The sequence below is a fragment of the Salvia splendens genome, chromosome 21, assembly GCF_004379255.2.
Source record: "Salvia splendens isolate huo1 chromosome 21, SspV2, whole genome shotgun sequence".
NCBI lineage: Eukaryota > Viridiplantae > Streptophyta > Magnoliopsida > Lamiales > Lamiaceae > Salvia > Salvia splendens.
The window spans coordinates 5,284,124-5,311,696 of NC_056052.1; the positions used below are offsets into that span (position 1 = coordinate 5,284,124).

At 35.6% G+C, this 27,573-nt stretch overlaps 2 protein-coding genes across 4 annotated transcripts; one reads left to right on the plus strand and one right to left on the minus strand.

Moving 5' to 3' along the window:
* The first annotated feature begins 2,255 nt into the window (after positions 1-2,255).
* On the plus strand, positions 2,256-6,302 carry LOC121783298 (transcription factor bHLH112-like). Of its 3 annotated transcripts, none has more exons than XM_042181326.1 (7): positions 2,256-2,638; positions 2,829-3,207; positions 3,412-3,516; positions 3,603-3,668; positions 4,113-4,178; positions 4,274-4,327; positions 5,587-6,302. In XM_042181326.1, the coding sequence occupies exons 1-7, from the start codon at positions 2,376-2,378 to the stop codon at positions 5,734-5,736; spliced, it is 1,083 nt and encodes a 360-aa protein (XP_042037260.1). In that variant the 5' UTR covers positions 2,256-2,375; the 3' UTR covers positions 5,737-6,302. The 3 variants fall into 3 exon arrangements, with proteins under 3 accessions (XP_042037260.1, XP_042037261.1, XP_042037262.1); XM_042181327.1 differs by having other exon boundaries at positions 5,574-5,738; XM_042181328.1 differs by having other exon boundaries at positions 2,604-2,742.
* Positions 6,303-23,552: 17,250 nt separating this feature from the next.
* Positions 23,553-25,388, minus strand: LOC121785466 (probable NAD(P)H dehydrogenase (quinone) FQR1-like 1). The gene is made up of 4 exons (XM_042183909.1): positions 25,254-25,388; positions 24,529-24,622; positions 24,195-24,457; positions 23,553-23,982 (listed from the first exon to the last, which is right to left on the minus strand). The coding sequence occupies exons 1-4, from the start codon at positions 25,271-25,273 to the stop codon at positions 23,760-23,762; spliced, it is 600 nt and encodes a 199-aa protein (XP_042039843.1). The 5' UTR covers positions 25,274-25,388; the 3' UTR covers positions 23,553-23,759.
* Between the last annotated feature and the right edge of the window lie 2,185 nt (positions 25,389-27,573).

A 27,573-nucleotide genomic window follows, 5' to 3' on the forward strand; every position in this document is an offset into this window, starting at 1 on the left:
TAATAACTTAATAACATACTTCTACCTAACATCCACGCTAGTTCTGAAATAGTAGTAATCACACTGAGTAGTATTATATTGCTATAGCACAATAAACATCAGCGTTAGTCTTACAAAAACATTTATACACCCCATGATTAATAAATGCACACCTTTACATATAGTTTTTAACATAAATGTTTTGAAGAAAATAGATGGAAAAATCATTAGAATATGAGTAATACTTTACATATTAATTAGTTTGTTAAAATTGTAAGTGAAATGGGTTTATAAAATATGAGATCCAATTAATAAAAATAGTAAAAGTAGGAGTATGAAATATTTAGTAGAAAATATTCGAAGCTAATAATATGCGACAGCGACATTTAAATATTGACTAAAGAAAGAAGTAGTATGGAGTATTGTGTAATCGAATGCATATCCTCACTTGGTGATCAAATATTTTATCATCACATGTTTTTCTATATCTATTTTTTCCAAAACTATATATGAGGTTCTCAAGTTAAGATAATCTTTAAGCTGTTCAAATAAGAATAAAATATATAACGGTCTGATCAAATTTAACAAAAGAAACATATATATGAGGTGAGCTTTTGGAATTTGACCCTATTCTAACCTTCGATTTAATTCTTTATAAGTTAAGTAATCCATTAATTACTTCTTCAATAATTGCTTGAAAATTCTTAAAGATGATATCTACCAACCTTAAATTGGCACCCAAACACATGCCGACATGCGTGATATACTATCAAATACAGGTAATTCTCACACGCTAGTCAACCCTGTAAAATTTTTATTTGTCAAAGTCATCTGCAACAAATGTATACAATCACATATATATAGTGGAAAATGTTTAACTCGAGAAGCGTTTTAAAATACGATTTTCTAGTTTTCCCACAATGTCAGTGGGCGACTTAATAATATAAAGGCCAGATTTCCAAATGTTGATCATTCTTCCGATAAGAACGTGTAGGATGTAATTTTTTTTGGCTTGGTTGTTGGGTGTGAGTGATTAGTAGTTTTGTTATTGTAGCAGAATTTTATCGATTGTCTTGTTGAACTCTCATGTACTATTTTTATCACTTTTAGCATTTTTAATGCATAAAAATGAATCGTCATTTTGATGAACTCTGACCTCACAATTTGTTGATCTTAGGTTATTATGATTTCGAGGCTCCCGACTAAATCAACAAAATTTTTGTACTCCCTTCGTACCCTTGAGGTACTTTTGGACCAACCCTATATTCATAGTTGTAAATAACACTATTAGCGGAGTAATTCTTGACGAAATCTATTATTGGCCGTCGCAAAATGCCAAAAATTCACAAATATCTGTGGTGAAGCAAACCATATCCCACATCGGAGAATGAACAAGAGTTGCAAGCATATAAATGGGCTACCCAACTCCATTAGTATGAGGCCTTTTGGGGAGTATCCCAAGAGCAAAACCGTGAGGGCTTTGCCCAAAGCGGACAATATCATACTAATGTGGAGTTCGGGTGTGCACCACCGGGACCCAACAATATCCTAATCGTGAATTAAAGAATAAAATAGTAGAATTATTTTTTGTTTAATATTTTTATATCAAAACACAGTTTAGCTTTACTATTTTAAAATAACTATTTTATTAGTTAATTTATTTATAAAATTCAAAAAACTAATTAGGTAAGGGCCGGGTATTGAGTGTTGACATACAATTTGTTGCTAGCAGTAATATAAAAAAGATAAATACCATATTGTACTAAAGCATGTCCGCATAATAAAGTAGGGTTTAACAACAAGAATAAGTGATTACCATTATAAATTGTCTGAAATCTTGAAAGTAAAGTGAGTAAAAGAAGGTGAAATTTCCATTTCGTCCCTAAAATCAATATCAGCCGCAGAATTTTCTTAACTAGTGAAAAAGGTGCAAACATTCGTACCCCATCAAACCATATTCCTTTGTTCATAAGCGACCCACAAAATATTTAAATCACCACACAAAAATACAAAACTAAACACATTAATTAGGGACATTAATAAAATAAAATAATAATAATCATTGCATACGATAAAGAAGTTTATTTCTACCAAATTTCCTTTTTTTAGTATAACAAAACTTTTTAGTTGTCTCATAGTAATTCTAATCACAATCTCTTCCAATGTCAACCACATTCCTTAATCTATTTCACTCACTTTTCTTTTATAAATTTTTTAATTTCCACAAATAGAAAAACGTATCATAGCACACATATATATATACACAATTACATCCACTAAAATCCATTTTCATATCCCATCTCAAAACCAAAACTACTTCTCATCTCCTACACAAAAGTTGAACAACAACAACAATCAAAGTTGAAAATTTGAAAACACAACTTTTAGCAAGAATCATGGAAGAAGAATTCCAATCGGTAGTTTGTGGAGGAAATTGGTGGAACTCTTCAAGAAATCTTTTCGCTTCATCGCCGTGCTCCGCCGCAGTCAACGACTCCGGCTGCCTGAACCCTAGCCTCGTCAAAACCGCAAAGTCCATCAGCAACCACTCCACCGGCTCCGGCAGCTCCGTCGTCCTCCAAGAAGCTCCAGAACCACAAAACATGCCGATTGATTCAACTTTTCACATGATTGCCGACGATTGGAATCAAGATTTGATGTAAGAAATATTTCTCACATAATTATTTTAATTTCTCTCAAATCTCCAATTTCATAAAATCCCTAATAAATGGTCCAAAATTTCAGTAGCTGCCCTAAAAAAAGGTGTGTTTTTTCGACTTGTAACAAATGCAAAAAGGCAAACCAACTTGATCAATCAAACTCACACTTATCTTCTTGTCCTCTTGCAGCCATGATAGCGCAATATCACAACAAAATTATTCTTACATGAACAATCTCGAGCTAACGAATTCCGTCGCAAACACAGCCACGAGCTTCCCGCTAAATACGACGTCGTACAGCTACACTTCTTCGCTACTGCACACGCTGTTCGAGGCCGATGATACTCAGCCTCTTCTCGAAAATCCGGCGACTAATTTTGCTTCGCCGCCTAATTTGAGGCCCTCTTTTCCTAAGCAGCAGCAGATTGCTAGCAATTTTCAGCTCATCAACAACGCTGCTTTCTGGAATGCGACGGTCGGAGCGAGCTTTCTCCCGTCGTCGACGCCACAGCTCATTCCCTCAGCTCTTACTAAGCCGAAACTCAATCACCAGAGCTTCGGTTCAAAGGTAATTGCATCAACATGTTAAATTGCATGTGTTTAGATATTTTATCTTAATTTGTCAAGCTGAGTTTTAGTATGAATTTCTTGAATTAAGTTTTTACTATTTGGTGTTTAAATTAAGTTTTGAGGTTTTGAACTTTTCTAGGTTTAGTTTTCTAGTAGATAATTAAAACCTAATTTGAGAAAGAATAAATTTTGTATATTTTAGAATGTTAACCGGAAGGCAGCGGGAGCAGACGCGGCGGAGTTGAAAGATGGGAATGAACCTTCATTAAAGCGTGCAATAATTGAAACTCCATCGCCAACTTTTAAGGTAAGTTTATTTTTAGCTTTTTATTGAAAAAAATTATAATGTGTGTTAGAAAATGGAGCGATAAAATTTTAGACTTTCTTCAATAGGTCCGAAAAGAGAAGCTGGGGGACCGAGTTACTGCGCTCCAGCAGTTGGTTTCACCCTTTGGAAAGGTAAAAAATCCAGAATTTTAATTTCTTGCCTTCAAATCCAGAATTTATAGTAAATTATTTTAGAGTTAATTTCATGCCTTCAAATTCATAAAATTTTACTCATGTTGGTTCTACTTCTATAGTTTTCAATTTTTTCTGAATTATACTATCATTTCTACAACATGTAGCTGTAAATTTAGGGTTAATTGTGTGAAAAAAATACAAACTTTTGCTCGTTTTGGTCATGCACTATAATATTCTTTTTATTAATTAAATTGCTCTGATTTAAAGTTTATATTTGTTGCAATATACGCTAATTTAGAGTTTGTGAACTTGACGAATTTTTTTTTGAAACTTCTTGTGAAGAGCTAAAAATGTTCCAAAATTGTGTATTTTGAAGGCAATTGACCACAATTTTTGAACTTGAAATGTTTCATAATAAAATGTGATTTAATGTTGTTACAGACTGATACCGCGTCAGTTCTCCATGAAGCGATAGACTATATTAAATTGCTCCACGATCAAGTCAATGTAAGTTAATAGTATGTCCTAATTATCCCACTGAAATTATTTTGATTTCTAAATTAAATCTTGGTGTATATTTTATATTTTTTGCTTGCTTTTAGGTACTAAGCACTCCTTATTTGAAGAATGGACCGCCTCCATTGCAACGCCAACAGGTATGACCTAAATTGCTTTCATTTCAATTGCATCCACGAACAAATTAAAAATTTACTATAGTATTTTGCAAATCACTTGGGCCATGTTTGGTTGACGAGAAAGTAAAGTTGGCAAGGAAAATGATTCATGGGAAAATGAATCTCGGGAATATGATTTCTAATAACTTTACTTTCCCGTGTTTGGAAAATATCAAGATTTGAAAGTATATATTTGATTTAAACACTAAGCTAAAAATATACTTATCATTTTTTATTTATAAAAAATAATAATACATATTATTTAATAAATTATTAATTACAAATGATAATAATTATATTATTTTATTTATTATTACGATGGATAGTTTAAATATGGATTATACATCATAATATATAATATAATAATAAATAAGATTATTGTTATTATTATCATTATATTTACTTAATTTTTAATTGAATAAATTTAATAATTTAAAATTTCACTACAATTTTATTGTTAATTACTAATCTATAAATTAATAATTATTATATTATTATATAATTATAATTATATTTAATTATTTAATAAATTATTATTATTATTATGATAATAAAAATGAAAATAAATATTAATAATATAGTTATAATTATGATAATTTGAATTATAGTTATTTATTATCCTGAAATTAAATATGGTTTATACTTTTAAATTATTTTAAAACATTGTAATAAATAATAATGATGATGATGAACTGTATTATATTGCATTTAAGAATCCTAAAATTGGGAAAAGAATACCTAAGAAAAGTTAGGATTCAGAATCCTAGAAAGTTGTACTAACTTTCCTTGTTTCAAGATTTTGATTACTTTCTCAGTTTGATTAAAAACGAAAACAAACACAGGAATTTAAAATTTAAGAAATCAGATTACTTTCCCAGACAGAATCCTGATAACCAAACATGGCCTTGATGTAATATAAGCTTAAAGGAAATACTTATGGAGTCGTAGACGGTGCCATTTCACACGGAACATGTTGACGCTTTTTGCCCAGTTTTGGCCCACGACACCATGTGCTAAGGGATGGTGCACACGAAAATGTTTTAAATTTCAAATAATAGTTCAAAATCAACATCAATATGCCTAGTAAATATCTAAAAATGATTTACTAATTTTTTATGTAACGTATGTGACTATTGTCTTTAACCTTTTGTATCTTTCTGGCTCATTTTTTTTACAATTAAAAACAAAAAGAATATTTTGATATGTTAACTCAAATATTTATGTAAAGTTATTACTCGTAGGCTCCCGACAAAATTAAGGAGCAAGAAGAGCCAATAAAGGACCTAAAGAGCAGGGGCCTTTGCCTCGTGCCGATATCAAGCACTTTTCCGGTGGCTACTGAGACTACCCCCGATTTCTGGACGCCTACATTCGGAGGGACCTTCAGGTAGAAAAAAAAAGAAAAATATAACAGAAAAAGAAAAAGCAAAAAAAAAAAGAGAGAGAGAGAGAGAAGGGAAAAGCATTGGTTTAAACTTATCTAGTCCAAGAAAAAGGATGATATAGAGAGAGAAGAGAGAGACTTGTGTGTTGCAGAATTGGAGGCCACATTGTTGTTTCAGTATTGATGAAAAGCAAGACAAGGGAAAGGATGGGGGAAAAGAGAAAAGGAGAGAAGACAGCCAATCTGGGCCATATGTATCATCATGAAGGTTAGCAAATGATTAAGAAACACAAAAATACAATAAATAAATTGTTTTAATTAATTTGTTGATGAGGAACGGGAACAAGTGCTAAATTTAGCTTTAGGTTCGATTAGTTTAGGAGATCTGATTAATTATATGCATACATGTTTATGCTTTAATTATCAGTTTTAATTTCAGCTGAATTTAGCAGCTTGTATGGTGGTTTTGTTCCTGTTTCTAAGTACAACTCATTTTCATATTATATTGTCCACCGACTCTTATTTTATTTATGCTTAAAGTTGGAAAATATTGAGATAGGTTTGTGTTATTTATTTGGAGATGTTACCTACATAACTTTTAATTTAATTTTGGAATTATGAAGGTTTTAGTGGAGTTGGCTTTTAGGGTTTGTTGTATATTGATGAGTGGGTGGTGTTGTTTTGTTACTTACGCGTGTGCGTACGGAAGCCCCACTGCATGATTACATTTTTTTATATAAATTTTGGATTTTTATTGGTTAATTTTGTATTCATTAGTTTATAAATTGTTGCATTATAGGATATAATGCCTATAGGTGAATGTATAGTATAAAAGTGGCATGGTTTTTTTTTGAATAATATATGGAAAAGATATCTTTTGGAATTCAAAGTTGCCAACATTGATCAATTTTCGATTTTGTGCAAAAAAATGTATTGAGTTTTTAATAAGCAAACCACTACACAATCGCACATGATGGAAAAAAAATGCTCGCATGCACGTGGACTGCATGAATCCAAAACCCAATGCTAAGCACCTTTGTATTAGGAGTACAAAACTTGTGAGGTTTGATCTAGTCGAATCAAATGAAAATACTAGTGCCTACTTAAATAAAACAAAAGTTTGATTTTTCAATCAAGAAAAATATTATTGTTGAAAGAAACTAGGATACGATTCGGTACACGAAATTGGAATTGCATTGGTTAAAATTATGTGGAATTGAATTATAATTTAGTTTTAAATCATTTGTTCGTTACATGATGTCCAGTAATAATTCGATACATGAAACTGAATTCGAAGAAATTATATATGTCCAGTAATGATGTTCATCAAATTATGAGGGGCAGATATTCACTTTATTTTGTAAAAATTTTGAAAAACAATTTAACACTATACTTACTTTATTTTGAAAGTAAAATTGTAGTACAATGTAGGATGTATTTGCATTCATAATGTGCTGAATGTATGAACTATGTGCAGCGTAACTTAGTAGTATAAGTTTTTTTTTCCTTGAGAAGGGTTCACCATCCTAGTACTACTCTCGTCCAATCACGCTTAATTTTATAGTTCTGATGGCAATGCAAATGCTTTCGCACTCTCATTTTCAAAAGATAAATCAACCATATATATATTTTATGCTTTGTTTTGCTAGACATTACAAAAATACATTCATTACTTTTTTAAATATACATTGTTTAAATAACTAAAATAATGAAAAAAATATTATGAAAAAAGGTGTTGGAGGTGTTGGGATTTGAACCCTCATAGCTTCAACCAAAAGAAACATCTCCTACCACTAAACTAAGAGTATAATATTTCCTATATAAATTAAACACAACTATTTATATACTTAAATTATTAAAAAATAAATAAAATTGATACCATCGTGCCCTTAAGCGTCAATGCGTGTAAGCACCTAGTGGCTAGATGATGAGTCTCGTTCTCGGCCTTGGTTACTGGTCAGTATAAGGTGCTTTATTGGATAATATCTGCAAAATAGCTGCTAAAGTGTGCAGGTTGAAGTACTAAATCAGGAGGAAAGGTTCAGAAGGAATTCGAGTGAAAAAAGCTGCGAAAAGTGTGCAAACTGGTTAGTATGAGCAGAAAATACGCAAACAGGTCAGGATGGATGCTATAGACCTGGACACGAGAAGGAAGGATTTGCTTGGAATAATCACCTATCTAAAGAAGGGCAAAATTGTCATTCCACATGAAGAGAAAGCCCTAGACATTAGGGCAAGCCACCCTATAAATAAGAGCTGAACATAAAGAAGGAGGAATTTTTTTACACCATTTCACTTAGGACTTATCATCACTACTACATCACTTTTGAGGAGAATAGCTCCACTAGCTCTTAGTTCCATCTAAATCCAGCAGCCTGACTTGAAGATTCCGGCCACCTGCCGATGAGGAGCATCTGCCTGATTCATTCCAGCCGCCGTAGTTCCAGAAATTCCTCCAGTTTCAGTTTCCGATGAGCCAAACAATCTTTTACTTGCTTTGTTTTTAAGATTTCTTAGTTTAAGTACTTGTTTTTGCTTGCCTTTGACTTGGATTCCAGTAGATACTTAGTTGGAACATCTTTTGGGTGATAATCTTGAATGCAATGAAGTTTATTGTGATTTTATTTTGTGTTTCAGCTTGCTTATTATTTCTTTCTGCCTAGTAGCTAGATCTGGTAGTTTTACGTTGATTTCTGTTGTTTAAGTGCTTGAATCTGCTTTGCTTAGTTAGATCTAGGTTTTCTTGGAGTGTTTACAAGTTTTAATCGGGTTAAGTTCCTCAAAAAATGCATGGGAATCGTTCCTGCTTGCTTCTGTCACCTTGTCCCGCTGACCAGTTTGCGTAGATCTCAGTTTTCTTAGCTTTCGTTCTCGATTTCAAGTTAAATATTGCATTTACGAATTTTCAAGCTTGATCATTCATCAATGGAGTTTGTTAGATCTTGTTTGTTTAGCTTGGTGAAGAAGATAATGTCACAATCAAAGAATGAGACCACTTGTGTTGCTTTTGTTGCTTTTTGCTTTTGTAATTGCACTTTTTCAGCTTTTCTGCACACCTAGGAACCAGTCTGCCAGCATGTCCTTTGATTCTCTTTACCTTTTGTCTAGCCATTTTTAGTAAGTTTCATCTAGTAGCTTCTCACATGCACACTCGTACCCTAATTTACACACGCACTTTAATTTCTTTTAGCACACAACATTTAGAGCCCACCCTGACCTACAGGTCAGGAGGGGTATAGGTTCCATTTCATTTTCTGACTAGGTAAAACTCAACCCAAAAAAAACATGGTAGCTAACCAACCGCTCCCAGAATGTCATCGCAAGTGTATCTCGCCTACATCCATCTCTGTGGGATTCGACCCTTACTCCACTATACTAGCCAGTAGAAGTGGGTTGAGGTATTTTTTTGTTGATAGGGAAGATAGACACAGACCCAACGACACAGCTGGGTCTAGGTACCCTCCTGGCCAGTTGACACACACACAGAGTCATAGTCTCATCTTTTCCCTCTCTCACTAGACAAAAGATGTCATACTTGTTAGACACTACGATATTTTAGGAAGTTTTGTTTTGTGTTAGGTGGAAAGAGAAAAATATAATAGTTATATTATTGTGAGAGAGAACTATTTCTAAAAATAGAAATGTGACATCTTTAATGGGACAAACTAAAAAAAAAGTGTAACATTTTTTATGGGATGGAGGGAGTATATATTTTTGAAGTATTTAATTATCGTAGACTTTCAAATATTAAATTCTATAAATATTATAATATTTTGTTAGAGTACTACTACCACCACAAGCTTGGAATTTTATAATCTCACTTTGGAAGAATGAAGACTATGCCAATTACAGTTCCCCTTGTTCCTCGTCTTTTTGTAAAAAAATGTACGAAATACTATATGATTTTTATGCTAAGAGGATGACGAGGGAAGAACTGATTGAATACACTAGAAAGTAAAAGCATCTTTTGCCAAATGATGAATTTCATATAATTCCTTCACCTAAAATATTTGCTATGATACTCTATACGCTACTTTGCTTTAATTATCATGTCAATTGCCAAACATTTCACTATACTTCCCTTTGAAGCTTAACAAAATCGAAAAAGTGTTATGCTTTATCAACATCACCGCATGTATATTGACATGCAATAATTATATTTACAATTTACTTTCTTTGGATAAACATATCATTTAGTTCCTAATATTATATCATTTCCCTTTTACACACACTCACACACATAGTATATACTAATCGGATGATATACTAAATGCTTTTCTAATTTATTTGAAAGGTTAAGCTCAAAAAAGATATTAACGTTGCCCTGTGTTTAAATAAATATTTTTTTATATAAATACTAAAAGTGTTCTAAATTATACTAAAACTAAATTAGTTATAATATTTCATGCGTCCATTTTGTGGCTCCCAAAATCTTTATGCAATTCACCGATGATATTGTACGGAGTATAATTTTATTTTTGACGAGTTATATCAAAATCGTGAGGAAAAAAAAGAGATATTTCTTTTTCGGTATGAAAATTTTATGCAATATTGTTTAATGTATTAGTGGAGAATATAAAGTAGTGAAAATGAACGAAGATAATAAAATAAGAAAATATAGGGGTGTTTGGTTGGTGGTATTAGACAGACACAGACTACTTGATTTTTAAATATATTGTTGGATTAATTTACTTGGATTGATACTTAAGAAAATATTAAGTAAGATTATTCTGGAAAAGTAACTTTTTAGATATTTTCTTACCAATGCAATCTCATTAATTTTTTAGCCTTCGTTATCCTATAAGGACGCGTTTTATGGAGTGGAATACATAGGGTTGGAAAAGATATCCACCATATTTTGGCCGTTTTATAGAATGGAAAAATAATCCCGGTAAACTGGGATTCACTCCTTTGACCCGAAAAAAATTACTGTTTGTTATGGAAAGTGGTTGAAATTAAACCTCCCAACTGTAGTGGGTTTAGATTCACTCCTCGGGGCTTGTACCCGAATAGGGGATTACATTTCCCTCAATACCCCTCCATTTATCTATTTCGGAGAAGAAAATCTGAGAAAGAAGGGTTTTGAAAGTAGTGGGTTTATAAAGAAGCTGGAAGGAAGGCGACGCTGTCTAGATACTCTCCGACCAGCGGGTCAGGCGTCTTGACGACACTCTTCTCCGGCTAGCAGCTCGCCAGCGTGCCTCATTTCAGGTTACATACGCAATTTTTTGCTTCAAAAAACATATAGGTTGCACAATTGCGTACTATATTTGACCCGATTCCGGCAGTTGAAGGTCGATTTGCTAAATTTGGTTGTATGTGTTGCCGATTACTTGTTGTATTATGTCGGAAAATATGTAGATTTGACTGCATTGATGCTGAATGCTCAAACGTCGTAGGTTCTTCCTAGAAATTCCTAAATACCCCAATGTTGAAACTCTAATCACTATTTTCATTTTATGATTTAAATGTATTTCCAAAAAATTATGTGAAAATTTGCCCATATGGAATTGGTTTTATGTCTTTTTTTTCGGATCTCTAGAATACTATTATTGTGTCAATTGTTGTACACATAAGCTAATCAAAGTTGGTATATTAAAATCAGATATTGTGTTGGGTCCATGGCTGATTCAGCTTCGACGAATGCGAATGTGATTCAGTTGGTAGAGGATGTTGTGCGTAACTACCGATTTGATACTATTTGTGTGATACTGATTACACTTCGCCACCTAGCACGAACCCGGCGCATGAATCGAAGATGAAGTAGAGCCACATTCACACGCCTAGGTCGGGTACCCGATCAAGTAAGACACATTAATCGGCTTGTCGGAGTAAGTGATGTTGCTTGCTTGGAAAATCTTAGGATGGACCGCAACACCTTCGAGAGGCTTTGTATAATGCTGCGTCAAACAAGGGACTTAGATGATGGGGAGTATGTGATGGTGGAAGAACAAGTCGCAATGTTCTTGAGTATTTTAGCACATCATAAGAAGATTCGGGTTGTTAAGTTTAATTTTTATGAGATCAAGCTTTACAGTTTCCCACTATGTACACGTTGTCTTGCCAGCCGTGCTCAAGCTTCATGCATCTTTCTTGGTAACACCCGAACCCGTGCCTGATGATTGTGATGATAACAGGTGGAAGTGGTTCAAGGTACGAAACCTTGTGTTCTCTTTTGTGCAATACTCAATCTTAGATTTCTTTGCAAATTTGTGTGTCTAACCTCCATCATATATTATCCAATTGTAGGGGTGCCTTGGGGCAATTGACGGGACATACATCAACGTACATGTGCCAAATGCCGATAAGCCTAGGTATTGATCCAGGAAGGGTCAAATTTTTACCAGTACATTGGTCGCGTGTGATAGACGACTGAGGTTTACTTATGTCTTGGCTGGGTGGGAGGGCTCGACCACTGATGCTAGGGTTTTGCGTAACGCCATCACTCGATCAAACGGCTTCAAAGTACCTAAAGGTGATTTTTTTAAAATAACTTAAACCATGCACACCTAATTTGCTAGTAAAGATCTAACTTTTTTATTACATAGAATAGCATTGAATGAGGATGTGATTTCAAGCAACTACTACTTATGCGACAACGACTACTCTAATTGCGATGGTTTCCTAGCTCCATATAAAAGTGTTCGCTACCATCTCAAAGAGTGGGGTCCAGCCACAGAAGCACCACAAAATGCACGCGAAATCTTTAATATGCGGCATACAAGAGCTCGAAATGTCATTGAACGAGCTTTCGCTGTATTGAAGATGCGTTGGGGCATTCTACGAACTGCCTCATATTATCCTGTGAAGATTCAGACATGGTTGATCACAGCTTGCTTTCTACTCCACAACTATATAAGATCAGAGATGCCTACAGATCCAATCGAAATGAGTGAGAATGATGAGTTCACTGATAATGAGGAGGCAGAGGATGATGGTGTCCTCGGGGAATTTGTTAATAGGGTGGAGCCTTTGAGATACTCTTCACCTCTTGAATATGTGTAGATTCAAATTAATTTTACTCTTCCATCTGTTATATGCATTATGGTGTTGTTACTTACCCAAACTTATGGTCTTTTGTTTCCATCAATTCCTGTAGTGGGCGAATCAAGTTCTATGAGGACTCAAACTGTTTGATGTTGTGTGTTGCTGAGATGTGGAGACTTGTTATGAGGAAGCTCGAGCACCCTATGCATTTGTAGTGTTTATTTCGATTAATCTCTAGTTTTTAATGGGAAAATTATTTTGATCCCAGATTTTCTGCCTTTTAAACTGACATTGTCGACTTTCTTGGAATATTGATGCACATATTTACGTATAATCAGTGGCGAACCCATAAAAAATTCTTAAAAAGGTCTTAACCATGTAATACTCCTTCCATCACAACAAAATTGAGTCATATTTCTTTACGGGTAATTTATTAATAAGTTGAATTATTTTCGTTTTGACAAAAAAGAAATGTTAACCCCTAATATTTTAAAGTCAAACAAAATAAGCATAAATCAATCATTTTTTTCCTTTGTGTATAATAGCAATATCTATTAATTAATATGGATTATTACTGGAGCAACATTATAGTTCACTTTCTTTTTTACTTCTTATACATAATTTATAGTATTTGATTCATAAGCAGGTACTTGATGAGAATAAATACATTATCATTAACTTCATATGGTTAAGAGCCTACATATCGAATACTTGATGAGCTAAATATATTTACATAAACTTAATATGATTAAGAGCTTACATATCGATTACAGCCAGTGACAGATGCAACGTGCCACATATAAAGCACAATCTCGTTGCATCTGACACTACATAGTGCCCAAAATACAACAAAAAAACAAAAAAAGGCTGTCGAAGTCGGACATAAAGGGAAGCACCCATCTTTTGTTGTAGTCCTCTCGCAGTCGGACATAAAGGGAAGCTTTGTAATAACTGCATAATACATTACTCTTCATTTTTTGGTCATACATAGTGATACGAGAATATCTCTACGAATATCCTATATATCTATTATTTAGTTTAGTATTGATTTAGCATATCTTTCCAAATATTCTTAGTATCTTTATTTCTTATTCCCTAAGTCAGAGTAGTCTTATAAATAGGAGATATTGTATTCTTCTATTTCAATCAAGAAATATGAAATTATCTTTTTAGCTTTTATCGTATTTTATCTTTTTGCAATCCTAAATTTTGGTTTGATCGACCGGCAAAGCTCCGACGACTGCCTTTTATCGTGTTAAGGGAACTTCACCCTTAACAATTGGTGCTTCATCGGATCTCATCCTCCGGATTACCACCATTTCGACAGCCACGTCATGTATTGTCGCAACTAACAATATCAGCCATGGGCGACACCGCGAACAGAAACTGTCCTTGACGCGGAGATGCCATATGCACAGCCGGCCTACCAGGCCTGACAGCCCACCTGCTGGGACCCGCCATGGCTATGCGATCAGTCGCCGCTCCCGTTCGTAGATGGACCAGTTCCTCAACAAAATCCTAATGCCGGGTATCCGGGGTTACACCACCAGCCTCATAATGTCCGCGCCGAGCAGCCCCGTCAACCCTCATGTTGGTACCCACCCAGCTACCGCTGCCCACTGACCTTCCACACCGGTTATCAACAATGGCAGCCGATTCACCACCCGCCTGGAGTCCTGCATATGCAGCCTACGTACCAGCCATCGCAGTTCGACCGATCACTGAGTCCCGGCACAGCGTTGCTGCCTGCTGTTGCCCAGCCACGATCTGGCTCCACGCTCCTGCCTCAACAGTCGCGGGAGTTTATTGATTCGGGGCAGCCGCGTGGTCTCAACAATATTACCAACCTCATGGTTCGATCGCCCTCCCCTGCCCAACTAGCCGCCGTAAACGATTACAACGAGAAGTTACGTGTGTATAGATTGGACCAAGCCGCCCTGCTCGCCCGTGTGACCGCTCGGTTTGAGGAGAACATTGATGATGAAAATATAGCTGTGGATAGGCATGCACAAGGGTCGTAAACCGCCGGTTCCGGGCCCGAACCGGCGGTTCAAGGGTCGAGATATTCACGAACCTGAACCGGCCCGCCTAGCTTCGGACGGTTCCGGTTCAGGTTCAAAAAACCGGCGGGTTACCCGGCGGTTCAAAACCGCCGGTTTTCGGCTTGAACCGCCGGTTCCGGGCCGGTTCGCCGGTTCCACGATTTTTTTTTTTTTTTGCATTTTTCAACTTTTGAATTTTAATCAAATTACATTACACTTTTCAAGTTTGTTTTTGTATGCAATGTGAGTAAATAAAATTGAAAAAAATACGGCTAAAGTTGCAATTTTATTGAAATTGCATGTTTACAAATTACACGTTACAAGTTACAACAATTACAAATTGAAAACATATGGCGGTCTTGAAGTGTTAAACAAAATTTAAATACAAATGAGACTACTAGTGAAGAACTAATTACAAATGACAAGAAACGACGTTGAAGTTCTTAAACGTATAAGTGTATTATATATATACTCTTAACCGGCGAAGAAGATCTTTCTACATAACTAAATTAAGGACGCCTTTAGCAATTCAACTTTAAATGTTGAGTTTCGTCTAACAATCAACAATTATAGTAGAATTGTCAAAAGTTTCCCTCATTTAGCCGTATAGAGAAATATACTTCATCGACTAGAGTATACACAAATACAATTATGTAATTGTATTTGCATATTTTTAAAGTATGAATTAATGGGAAAAAAAAGAAATAAAAGAAAAATGACTTGAGCTCAACTTAAATTAAAAATTTAAGTTGAGGTGCCTACGTATCCCAATTGCTCATTTGCATTAGGGAATCAAAGTCCACGTAGTTCTCTTACCTTACTTACCTATTTGGCTTGGCCGGCGGCGGTTGACGGTTGGCCTAATCTTCATCCCCGGTGAATTCATCTTGTGATCCCTCTTGATGATCATTCCAATAATTTTCTTGTTCTCGGACGTCAGCTTTGGCCCAATCATCAAGTAACATCACGGCTTCCATATTTTTCGCCGAGAGCTTACTTCTTGATTCTTCCAAAACGCGCGAGCCAACACTAAAAGCGGACTCGACGGCGACGGTGGAAGCCGGAACAGAAAAAATCTCCTTGGCCATTGAAGCAAGGATGGGAAAATCTTTCTCGTGGGTTCCCCACCAATCGAGGACGTCGATTTGGGCGGGAGGAGTAGGACCTTCATCACCAAAGGAAAAGAGTGATTCAAAATATAAATCTAATTCACTGACCATACCTGAGGACCTTCCTCCGGTGCTGTAGTTGTATAGGTCGGCTAGTTGGGATTGCGCGTCGGGGTCATCATAATCGGCTTGAAATGCAAAGCCATAGTTATGTTGTGGAGGAGGGGGTCTTCTGACTTGGTGAGTGGTGTTATACTTGGTTTCATATTCGGTGTAGAGAGAGCGCAAGTTATACTCGAGGTATTGTTGCACAACTGACCGGTCCGGGAGGTTTATTTGAAAGGTTTCTGAGAGGTCGACTCCAAATTCGTCACTGGTATCCGATTGGATTGCTTGAAGGGGACCAAGATCAATTGAACTCAAATTGTTATAATAAAAATCTAAAATTCTCGTGGTACCTGCTAATTTCCATTTTGGATCCAATACCTTTGCAATCAAAAACACGTTAGGAATCTCACTGAAATACTTGAGCCATTTTTCAATCATATAATACAAAACGCACATTAACTCGGGAGAAGAGGAAGCAATTTTCATTGCAGTTTTAAAACCAAGGGATATGTACATGCAATGCTCCAAAACACGAACAGCAGTGCAATAATAAACACCCGACAATTCAACAGTAGCATTTTTGAAATATTTGAACAATTTAAATAAAGCCAAACAGTTATCCCAACAACTATGCGAAAGATATAAATCACGGTAGGGGTTAGTTCTATAAAAATCACATAAAGCATCTTTATGTGTCAAAGTAGAATTCAGACAATCATATGTCGAATTCCATCTATGAGACACATCCATAGTAAAATTCGTGTATCTGACATTCTTTTGATGGCAATATTTCTTCCATGCTTTGCCAATAGCTGGCTTTTGATGGATTAATCTAACTGCATTTCTAATAGGAGAAACATGCTTTTGCCATAATTCAAGCGCATCCTGTACACATAAATTTAAAATATGGCAAATGCATCTTTGATGAAAATACTTACCTCCAATTACCGGTGTACAAGCCACAATCAAATCGGCAATACTTGCGGTGTTGGCAGTTGCATTATCAAAACCAATAGAAAATATCTTGTTGCATAACTGAAACTCATTCAACACTTATATAATCAAAGAAGCAATTTCGGGTGCAGTGTGTGGACTTTCAAATTCTCTAAAACCAATTAAACGCTTGTTCAAAGTCCAACTGTTGTCTACAAAGTGAACCGTAATACCCATGTATGAATGACGGTTAAAACAATCCGTCCAAACATCTGAGCAAATGTTCACCCTGTGGCCCATGTTAACTAAATAACGTGATAATTCTACCTTTTTCTCCAAGCACTACCGAACGGTAGATCGTTGCACGGTCATTCTACCTATTCTTTTGATTGCTACATTCAACCCACTTTGCATAGTAACCTCAAAACTTTTGTCATCAAAAACATTAAAGGGCATATGCTTCATAGCCGCCCATCTAGTCATTGAATCATCAAAATTCTTTTTTTCATATTTAAATAGAGGCGCACCTGACGAACCCGAGCCGGCGGGTTGGAAGTTTAGTTGGCTTTGGGTAGAGGCAGTGCCGCATTCTACCGATTGCTTTGCCACTAAATGGCGACGGAGGGTGCCATATCCACCACCGGCGGTCCATTTGTACACTTTATCGCAATAGTTGCAGTAAACATGAAAGTCCGAAGTCTCTTTTTGAGAGTTCGGATCGTGAGGACTTGGAATCACCACCGGGACCCTCTTGTAGTGTTTGACAAAAATGTCCGATTTCAAAGCTTTTGTCGGGTTAGCGGGTGCAGGGAGAGCAGGCATCTCCTCATTTCCTCCGGTGCTAGAAGGAATACGAGAATGCGATCTATCCTCGTTGTTGTCCGAGTCCGACGATATAGTAACGTCGAACTCCTCATCTTGTTGGGAACGACCTCCCCTACCCCCACCTTGTTGCATTTCAGCAAGTAGCATGGCGGTCCTTTGATCTTCTTCCATCTACAAATATTATGTACGTAGAAGTTAAAAGTATGAACGCAAAAAAAGTTTAATGAAATTTTGTGCATGTGAATTGGAAAACAAATTTTTCATTACTTACTTGCATGCGTTCGGCTGCCAATCGGGAAACCTCTTCCATAACATCTCGACGACTAGGTCGTCGAGATTTTGAGGGACGCGTAGTGCTTTGATCTTGGGCTATTCCCTTTCCCCGGTCACCACGTCCCGATCCACCACGAGAAGAAGACATATTGAATATATTGATAAATGAAAAGTAATATGGACTTGGAATGAAATATGTATTAAGACGTATAAAAGAAGTGGTAAATTATGAGCACAACAAATATAGTAGTGACTAGTGAGTAGAAAGTGTAGAATTAAACTTGCGCAATTAGAGAGAATGAGGAGAGAATAGAGAAATGGAGATTGAGAATGAAATTCCGAAAATTCAAGGAATGAGGCAAGGAATAATGAAGGAGAAGTGGGGGTATTTATAGGAGTAAAATTGGATGAAAAAAAAATTTTTGAAATTTTGAAATCTGCCGTAAACCGCCGGTTTACCACCGAAACCGGCGGTTCAACCCTAAACCGGCGGGTTGGTCACGGGTTGCGTCAGAAAACCACCGGTTTCTGACCGAAAACCGGCGGTTTACGACCGGTTTTGCAGGCCTAATCACTGACCCTACGACCTAGCCTCTGAAAAGTGGCCGGAACCGGCGGAAACCGGCTCCCGAACCGCCGGTTTACCCCTTAAACCGGCGGTTTACCCCGCAAACCGCCGGTTCCAATGGCTATCCTCAACCCCTACGCGAACCCTACGAACCCCTAACCTACGAAACACTGTTCGACCCTTTGAACCGGCGGTTCGAACCGCCGAACCGCCGGTTCAAAGGTTGAGATATTCACGAACCTGAACCGGCCCTTCCGACCCTTCAACCCGCCTACCGGTTCAAACCGCCGGTTCCGGGTCCGGTTCCGGTTCATGAACCGGTGGGCCTGAACCGGCGGTTAACCGGCGGGCCGGGTCGGTTTGTGCATGCCTAGCTATGGAGAATATTGATAATACTCCCACAATGGTATTGAGTGAGGATATTCCTGAGGACATTAAAGATGTTTCCAACAATGCAACTCGCAATAATAATGGTGTTACTCTTGATGTTCTAGACGACGAGTCCTGCAAAGTGATCCTCAGGAATGACAATATGAGGCCTCAATTGCTCGTTGAGTCATATGATGACAAAAATGGGGATGGAATTATTGTTCCAACACATCATGAATTGAGAATAAAATATGATATAGAGGCTTTGCTTAAGGAGAATGTTGTCGGTTGTGCAGATAACTTTATTCTAGTTAAGAGCCTATCTAATAGTAGATTTATTGGAGCAACAAAGCTTATGTTCACCGGCATAATTGAGTCATGGTGTCGATCTAGTATACAAAGTTTGTTCCTTTATCGGCACCGACCGTTTGATCCAGGAGGGGAGGTCTCGCCAAAGCTTATGTTCGCGACACTCTTGGTTATGTCGTGGTTCTCACCTTGAGGACAAGGTGGATTTTAACCGTGGGGGAGTTGATACGAGAATATCTCTACGAATATCCTATATATCTATTATTTAGTTTAGTATTGATTTAGCATATCTTTCCATATATTCTTAGTATCTTTATTTCTTATTCCCTAAGTCAGAGTAGTCTTATAAATAGGAGATATTGTATTCTTCTATTTCAATCAAGAAATATGAAATTATCTTTTTAGGTTTTATCGTATTTTATCTTTTTGCAATCCTAAATTTTGGTTTGATCGACCGGCAAAGCTCCAACAACTGCCTTTTATCGTGTTAAGGGAACTTCACCCTTAACACATAGTTTGTCAGATTAATATTTTGAAAGATGTTTTGCACTCAGGATTTGCCGTAAGGATTCTGGGACGAACACATTGGCCTTGACTCCTTACAAGGCATCGTTTTTTTCATGGTTGACTAGAAGATCTGGAAGGTCAAGGTAACCAAGCACAATGACAAGATTCGCGTCACCCAGGGTTGGTCTCGGTTCGTGAGAGACAACAAACTTGCAGAGGGAAACTGTTGTCACTTTCGTTTGGTTGATGTCACACTTGTCCACTTCTGTATCTCGATCGAGCGTGAAGAAGCACTGTCTAGGTAAGGATATCTACTAGTACTAGTTCTCCTATATTTTGTGTTTGTGTTCAACTTCTACTAATGACTCAGTAGCCTAACTTTGGTGAAACTCTCACTTTAAATTTAGGAATGTGCATGTAATCCATCTATGTTTTAGTTTCCTTATCTGGGTTTTGTGGGGAAATTTTTTTTGGTATTGTACTACCTTGCTCATTATATATATATATATATATATATATATATATATATATATATATATATATATATATATATATATATATATATATATGCAAACTGCATTAAACAACATAGATTTTACAAAAGTAATAGGGTTTTTATAAGCCATCTTTCATACAAAAAAGTAGCACTCTATAAGGTGCTAAACTTGATGGCTTAATGCAAAAAAGTAGCACACGATTAGGTGCTGTAGTTAGATAGGAGACATGAAGTTCATAATATTAAACTAGCCACCATAAACTAGACCTATTACCCATAAACTATATGCTTCATAACTTGAACTTCGAGCAATTTAGTTGTTGTACTTTTCCAAGGCACACCGCACATAAGCTTCCCTTGCTCTTGGAGGAAGGCTCATGAAGTAGTTGAGCCTCTCTATCTTCTCAAGTATGACATCAGATGCATCAAACACTTGTCCAAGAGTGAGCCGATGGATAACTCCAATTAGCTCAAACAGCTGCTTCTGTGCTTTCTCGACATCGAATTCATAGCCGATGCGACTTGCCAGATGCTCGAGACGAGCGTTTGTGTCATGTGCATCTTCGTAATAACATCCACTAGTCCTTCTATTGGATCATCCATCTTGCGCTTCTTAGCGGAATGAGTTGTTGACTGGCTTTCCCTCCTAGAGCTGTTAATACTTTCTCCAGCCGCATTAGGTGGCTCATTGTATGCTCGTGGATCTTCTCCAAATAGGTCTTCGTGACTCACAGTCAAAGGACTCTCCCTGCCAGGGTTTGTGGATGGTGGACCAGAACCAAATTCATTTGGAATGTTGCCTGTATCTCGGCCCTTATCACCGGTGGCTCTGTTCTTTCCAAACACAATCTTCCAATCATTGTAGAGTGGCCATGCCTTATTACGTAGTAAGCGAGCACTATTGTCAGCCTGTCAAAAGGACACATAAATTAGCAACAGTGGATAAGTGAGTGTAGGGCAAGTTATGAGTTCTACCTTGATAATCTGATCCCATTGTTTTTATCACAATCGATTTTGTAGTCGTTATGAACATTAAATCCGACCCCACTCCTGGCTAGGACTAGTGAAAGAGCTCCATATGATTTCTTCCAAATGTGGATCTTGGATTGGATATGTGGATTAGCTTTCAAATCGCTCCGAGGGAACTCCTGACGCAATGAATCTTCTAACTTCTGAAGGTAACCAGATCTAAAACATTGTCGGACTTCCAGCCTGTCGCGACCAGTTCCTTCAGTGTGGCGAGTAGAAATGCCTCCTCTCGGTCGGTCCAACCGCGGCGTGTGCGGTCAGTTTTGTTCTATTTCCGTCCTACACCGTCAACATAAGTTATAACAAGGATGCACAAGGTAAATAGTTCACAACATCGCACAGCGTACCTCATTTTTTACACAGAACATACATGGATGTGAAGATATTATACTCACCTTGGTTTCCGAAACCCGCTTGGCTCCCTCCGTTCGTGCGCATTGACTTTTCCATCACAAATGAACTGAAAATTACACAATCTATGCAGCTTGCAGCGTGAATCGAAAAAGATACCACTCCTTAAAAACTAAACTATGAATAAAAAATGAAGAGTAAAGGCCAAAATTGGTCCTGAACATATAGTCATTTTACGATTTTGGTCCTAAACATTATCTTTTGGATTTTTTGGTCCTGCACATATGGACATTTGATCATTTTGGTCCTGCACATATGGAAATTTGATCATTTTGGTCCTCCGTCAACATTTTCGTTAAAAACTAACGGTCAACATTATCTTTTGGATTTTTTGGTCCTGCACATATGGATATTTGATCATTTTGGTCCTGCACATATGGAATTTTGATCATTTTGGTCCTCCGTCAACATTTTCGTTAAAAACTAACGGTCAACAGCCGATTTTTGACTAAAACAATGGGTTGGGTCAGGTCGTGTTTGGGTCGGGTTTGGGTTACACGTTAAGAAAAAAAATAATTATTTTTTATTAATTAAAAAATTATAAAACTTTAATTTTTAGTTATTTTTGTTGATTAAAAATATTATAACGACTAAAAACATGATGTTATTATACGATTTAAACATGATATTACACGATAAAATAAAAAATTACCAAATTAAAATAATCATTTTTTAATCAAAACAATAAAATTAAAGTATACTAATATTAAATCTATATAATAAAATTAAATAATTAAAAAATTATTTTTAATAAAATCTAAGCATAATATTTTCTTCAAATTCATGAAAAAATTAATTAAAAAATACTATACTTTAATTTTATTAATTAAAAAATATTAATTAATTTTTTAAGAATATTATGCTTAGATTTTAACGAAAATATTATGCTTAGATTTTAAGAAAATATTATTTTTTTCTTAACGTGTAACCCAAACCCGACCCAAACACGACCCGACCCAACCCATTGTTTTAGTCAAAAATCGACCGTTGACCGTTAGTTTTTAACGAAAATATTGACGGAGGACCAAAATGATCAAAATTCCATATGTGCAGGACCAAAATGATCAAATGTCCATATGTGCAGGACCAAAAAATCCAAAAGATAATGTTGACCGTTAGTTTTTAACGGAAATATTGACGGAGGACCAAAATGATCAAATGTCCATATGTGCAGGACCAAAAAATCCAAAAGATAATGTTTAGGACCAAAATCGTAAAATGGCTATATGTTCAGGACCAATTTTGGCCTTTACTCAAAAATGAATAAATTCGAACATATTAAACTAAAAATAAACCAAAATTCTTCAACAAGATGCTATCATAAAGAACAATACTTAAAACTAACATGATTAGAAAAAAAATAAAATTGAAAAAAAACTGACCTTTGCCGTCTTGGGTGTTTCTCAAGGATGCCAAGAGTTAGTAGGCGGGAATTGTGAATTGTTAGGGGGTGAATTTTGGTGCTAAATAGGGTTTGGTTTCATCTCATTGAGGACAATTTAGGAATAACAATATTTTAGCTAGGACAGATTGGTCATTACAGAATATATCCACATAGGGGATTACATGTATAAAACGTGTGTTAGACTAAACTAGTCCATTAACCCTTTCTATAAAACACATGGTATGATTGGATGCTAACATATGTAATCCACATTTATAATCCATATTATAATCCACGGCACACAAATCCAAACCACTCCATAAAACAAAACACATTGTAAAACAAAACCACGCCCTAACTTAAATTGTCACGTTTAAAAGTACCACAAGCCGAATTATTGATGGCCCAAGATAGTTATATTTGGATTCATCATTCATCTAAGTGATAGAGTTATTCTAAAACAAAACACATTGTAATATTAAATGTGTAACCAAATGCATCAATCTCAATATATAGTTCTACACAAATAGGATAGCCAAATATAATACACCATTATGATATATCTATGACATACACTTCAAAAACTCAAATAGCATAATTTTAAAAATCAAAGCAGAAATTGGATGAAATACAAATAAAATTGTAGAGATGCATATTCTGGTATGACGACATTAGGCAACTTATTTGAGCTTCTTTGTAATTCCTGCAAAGTATTTCCCTTGATGGAAAGCTTGTCCGAGCTCGATTTCTGAAGGCTGCCTCATCCCATCTCCTGCGTACGTCCCCGCGCCGTAAGGGCTGCCACCCTTAATCTTCTCCATCTCGAACATGCCACCACCAAACGTGTACCCAATTGGCACAAATAACATGCCGTGATGGGTGAGCTGCGTGACCGCGGTCAATCTACACGTACAAGATAGTGGCAGAGTCAGAATTATCGATAATTTAAAAATTCTTGAAAATAAGAGTCTTGTGCGAGACAGTCTCATAAATCAAGATCTTGACCAGTTAGTCGAACGGTCAACGCTAACAATCATAGACATTTATAATCCCTACAAACACTTTTTAAGGCCATCAAACATGTTCACAAAAACGACATGATATCAATAACTCACGCTGTAGTCTCTTGTCCGCCTCCCTGGGACCCGGTGCTGAAGAAGATCCCGGCCGGCTTGCCAGCCAGAGCCTGGGTCTTCCACAGACCACCGGTCGCGTCAAAGAACGCCTTGAATTGAGCAGCCATCATCCCAAACCTAGTTGGGAAGCCAAATATAATGCCATCAGCCTCAGTTAGCTCATTTGGGGTGATCACCGCCACATCACTTCTTCCCGGGGCTCCCATCTTTGCGAGAACCTCCTCAGAAAGAGTCTCGGGGACCTGTTCGATTACACAAAAAAATCTTCACCTCACTTGCAAATTCAAAATTCGAGCTAGAAAAATCTTCAAACCTGCCACAATTTGGCCTCCACTCCTTCCACGGATTCAACGCCTTTCTTGATCTCGTGTGCCAACTTCTCGACATGGCCGTACATGGAATAGTAGCTATACGGTAACATATGAGTTTTCTAATTGTATATTTTTATAACTCAGAAACTTCTTAGCTATAGGCAATAATCATTATTATGTCACAAGAATTGGACTACTAAATTTGGTCAAAATGCCCAGATTAATAAGTAGAAGTTGGATTATACTTATATGGAAAAATATGATTGTTTGATTGGACATAGAATGCAAGAAAACCAACAAGTTGGACCAATAACCCAATTTTGTCCTATGACATTTAACTAAACTTGAATTAAAATCCAGATTTGCCTAAAAATAGTACATATCTGTTTAATTGAAATCGGAGGACTCCCAATTCCTAACACAATCACATGATCATTTAAAAAAGATAGCAGATTTAATGAAGATTTGGAAATACTTAAAAATACAAGTTTCCCACTATGTAAAAGGATGGTGAAAATGGTATAATCAAGAAACAGGGGACTGTAGCAACTTCCAAGAAACAGTAAATTTACTGCAGATTTCTTTGAAAGAAACACAGAAAAAAAACAATGGATCATGTCAACACTTGATACAAACTAAAGTATGTAACATGTTCAAATAGTATGAATATTATGATGGGCACAATTAATTGAAAAAAAAAAGATTATGAAAAAATCAGATAACATACACTATGTAGATTTTGGCCATTGCAATGAAGGGAGTTTCTCTCTCTTGTGTGAAGTAGTAGGTGGATGAATGTAATGTTGCAATGGTGGAGAGTGGGATGTACCATTTAAATATATTGCCCACATTGGAGAGAGAAGATTTGACTAATATGTGGTGACTTGATTAGCTGTCTAGAAATTGTAATTAGCTTTAAAATTTATCAATTTCTGAGGTAAATATTATTCTAGATGGTTTGGTAGTTGAGGTCATGCTTATCATCATCATTTGAGTAATAATTAGTGATTATAGTCTTTAACTAATATGATGTCAATAGTTCTGTTATTTGGTTTGCTAACGAAATCAAAGTGGTTGCTTAAACTGATTGTAATTAGTTGGGTTGCTCTATCACCATAATGGAATAACAGATCAAATAATAGAATATTACAATTTAATCAGATGAATTATTATATTTTTACTTAGGGGAGGGAAATGCTAGATCTGAATCCAAACTTAATTACTTATAGACTAATTAAAGTATGTAACTAATTAATTCATCAAATCGAGTACTAATTTTTTATTAGTTATGGCAGTATTTATGCACTATGAAAAAAATGGTGAACTAATTTCTATATTGTAAAGAATTTTAACTTGAAAATACTTGACCCAATATTTAAAGCATGAATTTTTTATTCGAAGTATTAAAAAATTGAGAAAATAGAAAATTACGTATTTGAAGGATAATTAATGTACAACAAAAGGCATAGAATTATTAAATTCTTTCTTTTATAGATAATGCTAACCTTTTCTTTAAATGAAGTGTCGTCCACAAAAGTTGACATAGACCATCTTATAGTCAGCATTCGAGAAAATAAAAGGTTAGAATATCTCTAAATTCATGATTTTTAATTGTGGTAAAAGGGTGAATATGCTTGATTCAAATAAGTTCAACAAGTGGGCAACATTCAAGTGAACCAAGTTTTACAAATGCAAATCAAATTTAATAGACTCGACTAAAAGATATTTCTTGTTTAAATCTGTAAATTCGAATTTGAAACATTTAAAATCAGATAATACTTATATCGCTAGGTCATCTTAAAGATAATTTTTATGATTATTTTGCCAAACCATGTACTTACATTAGTAAACGAAACCTATGTAACGAGTCATTAAAATTAACAATGTACTTATAATACCCTAATATCTTGTTTGCTTCAATACACAAATATCTTTATAAATACATAAGTAGAGATGTGATCATATGATAACCCATATTTATAGTGATAACCTAATAGCCTATCATTTTATAGATGAAATATATCATTTTTGCTAAAATAATACTCTCTCCGTCCCCAAAGAATATGCACTTTGGGTTCGACACGAGTTTTAATGCAAAATTAGTAAAGTAAGAGAGAGGTAGAGAGAAAAAATAATTAGAGTATTTTAGTGGGGAATGGGCACCTCATTAGAGATAAAAGAGTTTCCAAAATTGGAAAGCGCATATTCTTGTGGGACGGACTAAAAAGGAAAGAGTGCATATTCTTGAGGGACGGATGTAATATTTATACACAATAAAAGATATTCTTTTAGCAAGTATAAAATGGTACTTGTAATCAATAAAATGATTTTCTATTTGTATAAAATGATTATGTTCTATAAAATGATATTTTGTATGTATAAAAATGATGTCAATGTAAATGATATTCTGCCCGTAGAAAATGATATTTTAGTAAAAATGATATATTTCATCCATAAAATAATAGTACGAGGTTACTAGGTTATCACACTAAATATGAGTTGTCAACGCACCCCTACGCACGTATATATTATACATAATACTTATTATACACATGATACTTATTATACATAACACAAATAAATTTATATGTGCCATGTAGATTTGTGTAGTCCACGTTTCAGGTGATACACATAATACTTATTATACATAACACAAATCAATTTATTTAGACTTAAACTATTCTAATCACGTTAATTAAACTGAAAAAATGCATTCAATTAGTGCCTAATTTTGGATCCCCAAATTTAGGCTCCATTATTAAAAATGTTGTACCTTCTAACGTTGGACACAAACAAAAACGTCCACATTTGTGGAAAGAGAAGCATTTTCCAAACATCTGAAATAATTAGGGTGGTGGAACTTGACTAGCTGTAATAGACACAATAGGTTACTGTCATTAACGTGTTTCAACTTTTCGTGATTATGACGATTAGTGCCGTCACCAAATCGTAAGAATTAACCGACTATTAATTAATTATCTAATGTCAGTACAGTAATGTTATAACTACTACTAGTAACACATTTGATCATTATTTATTTACTTTAT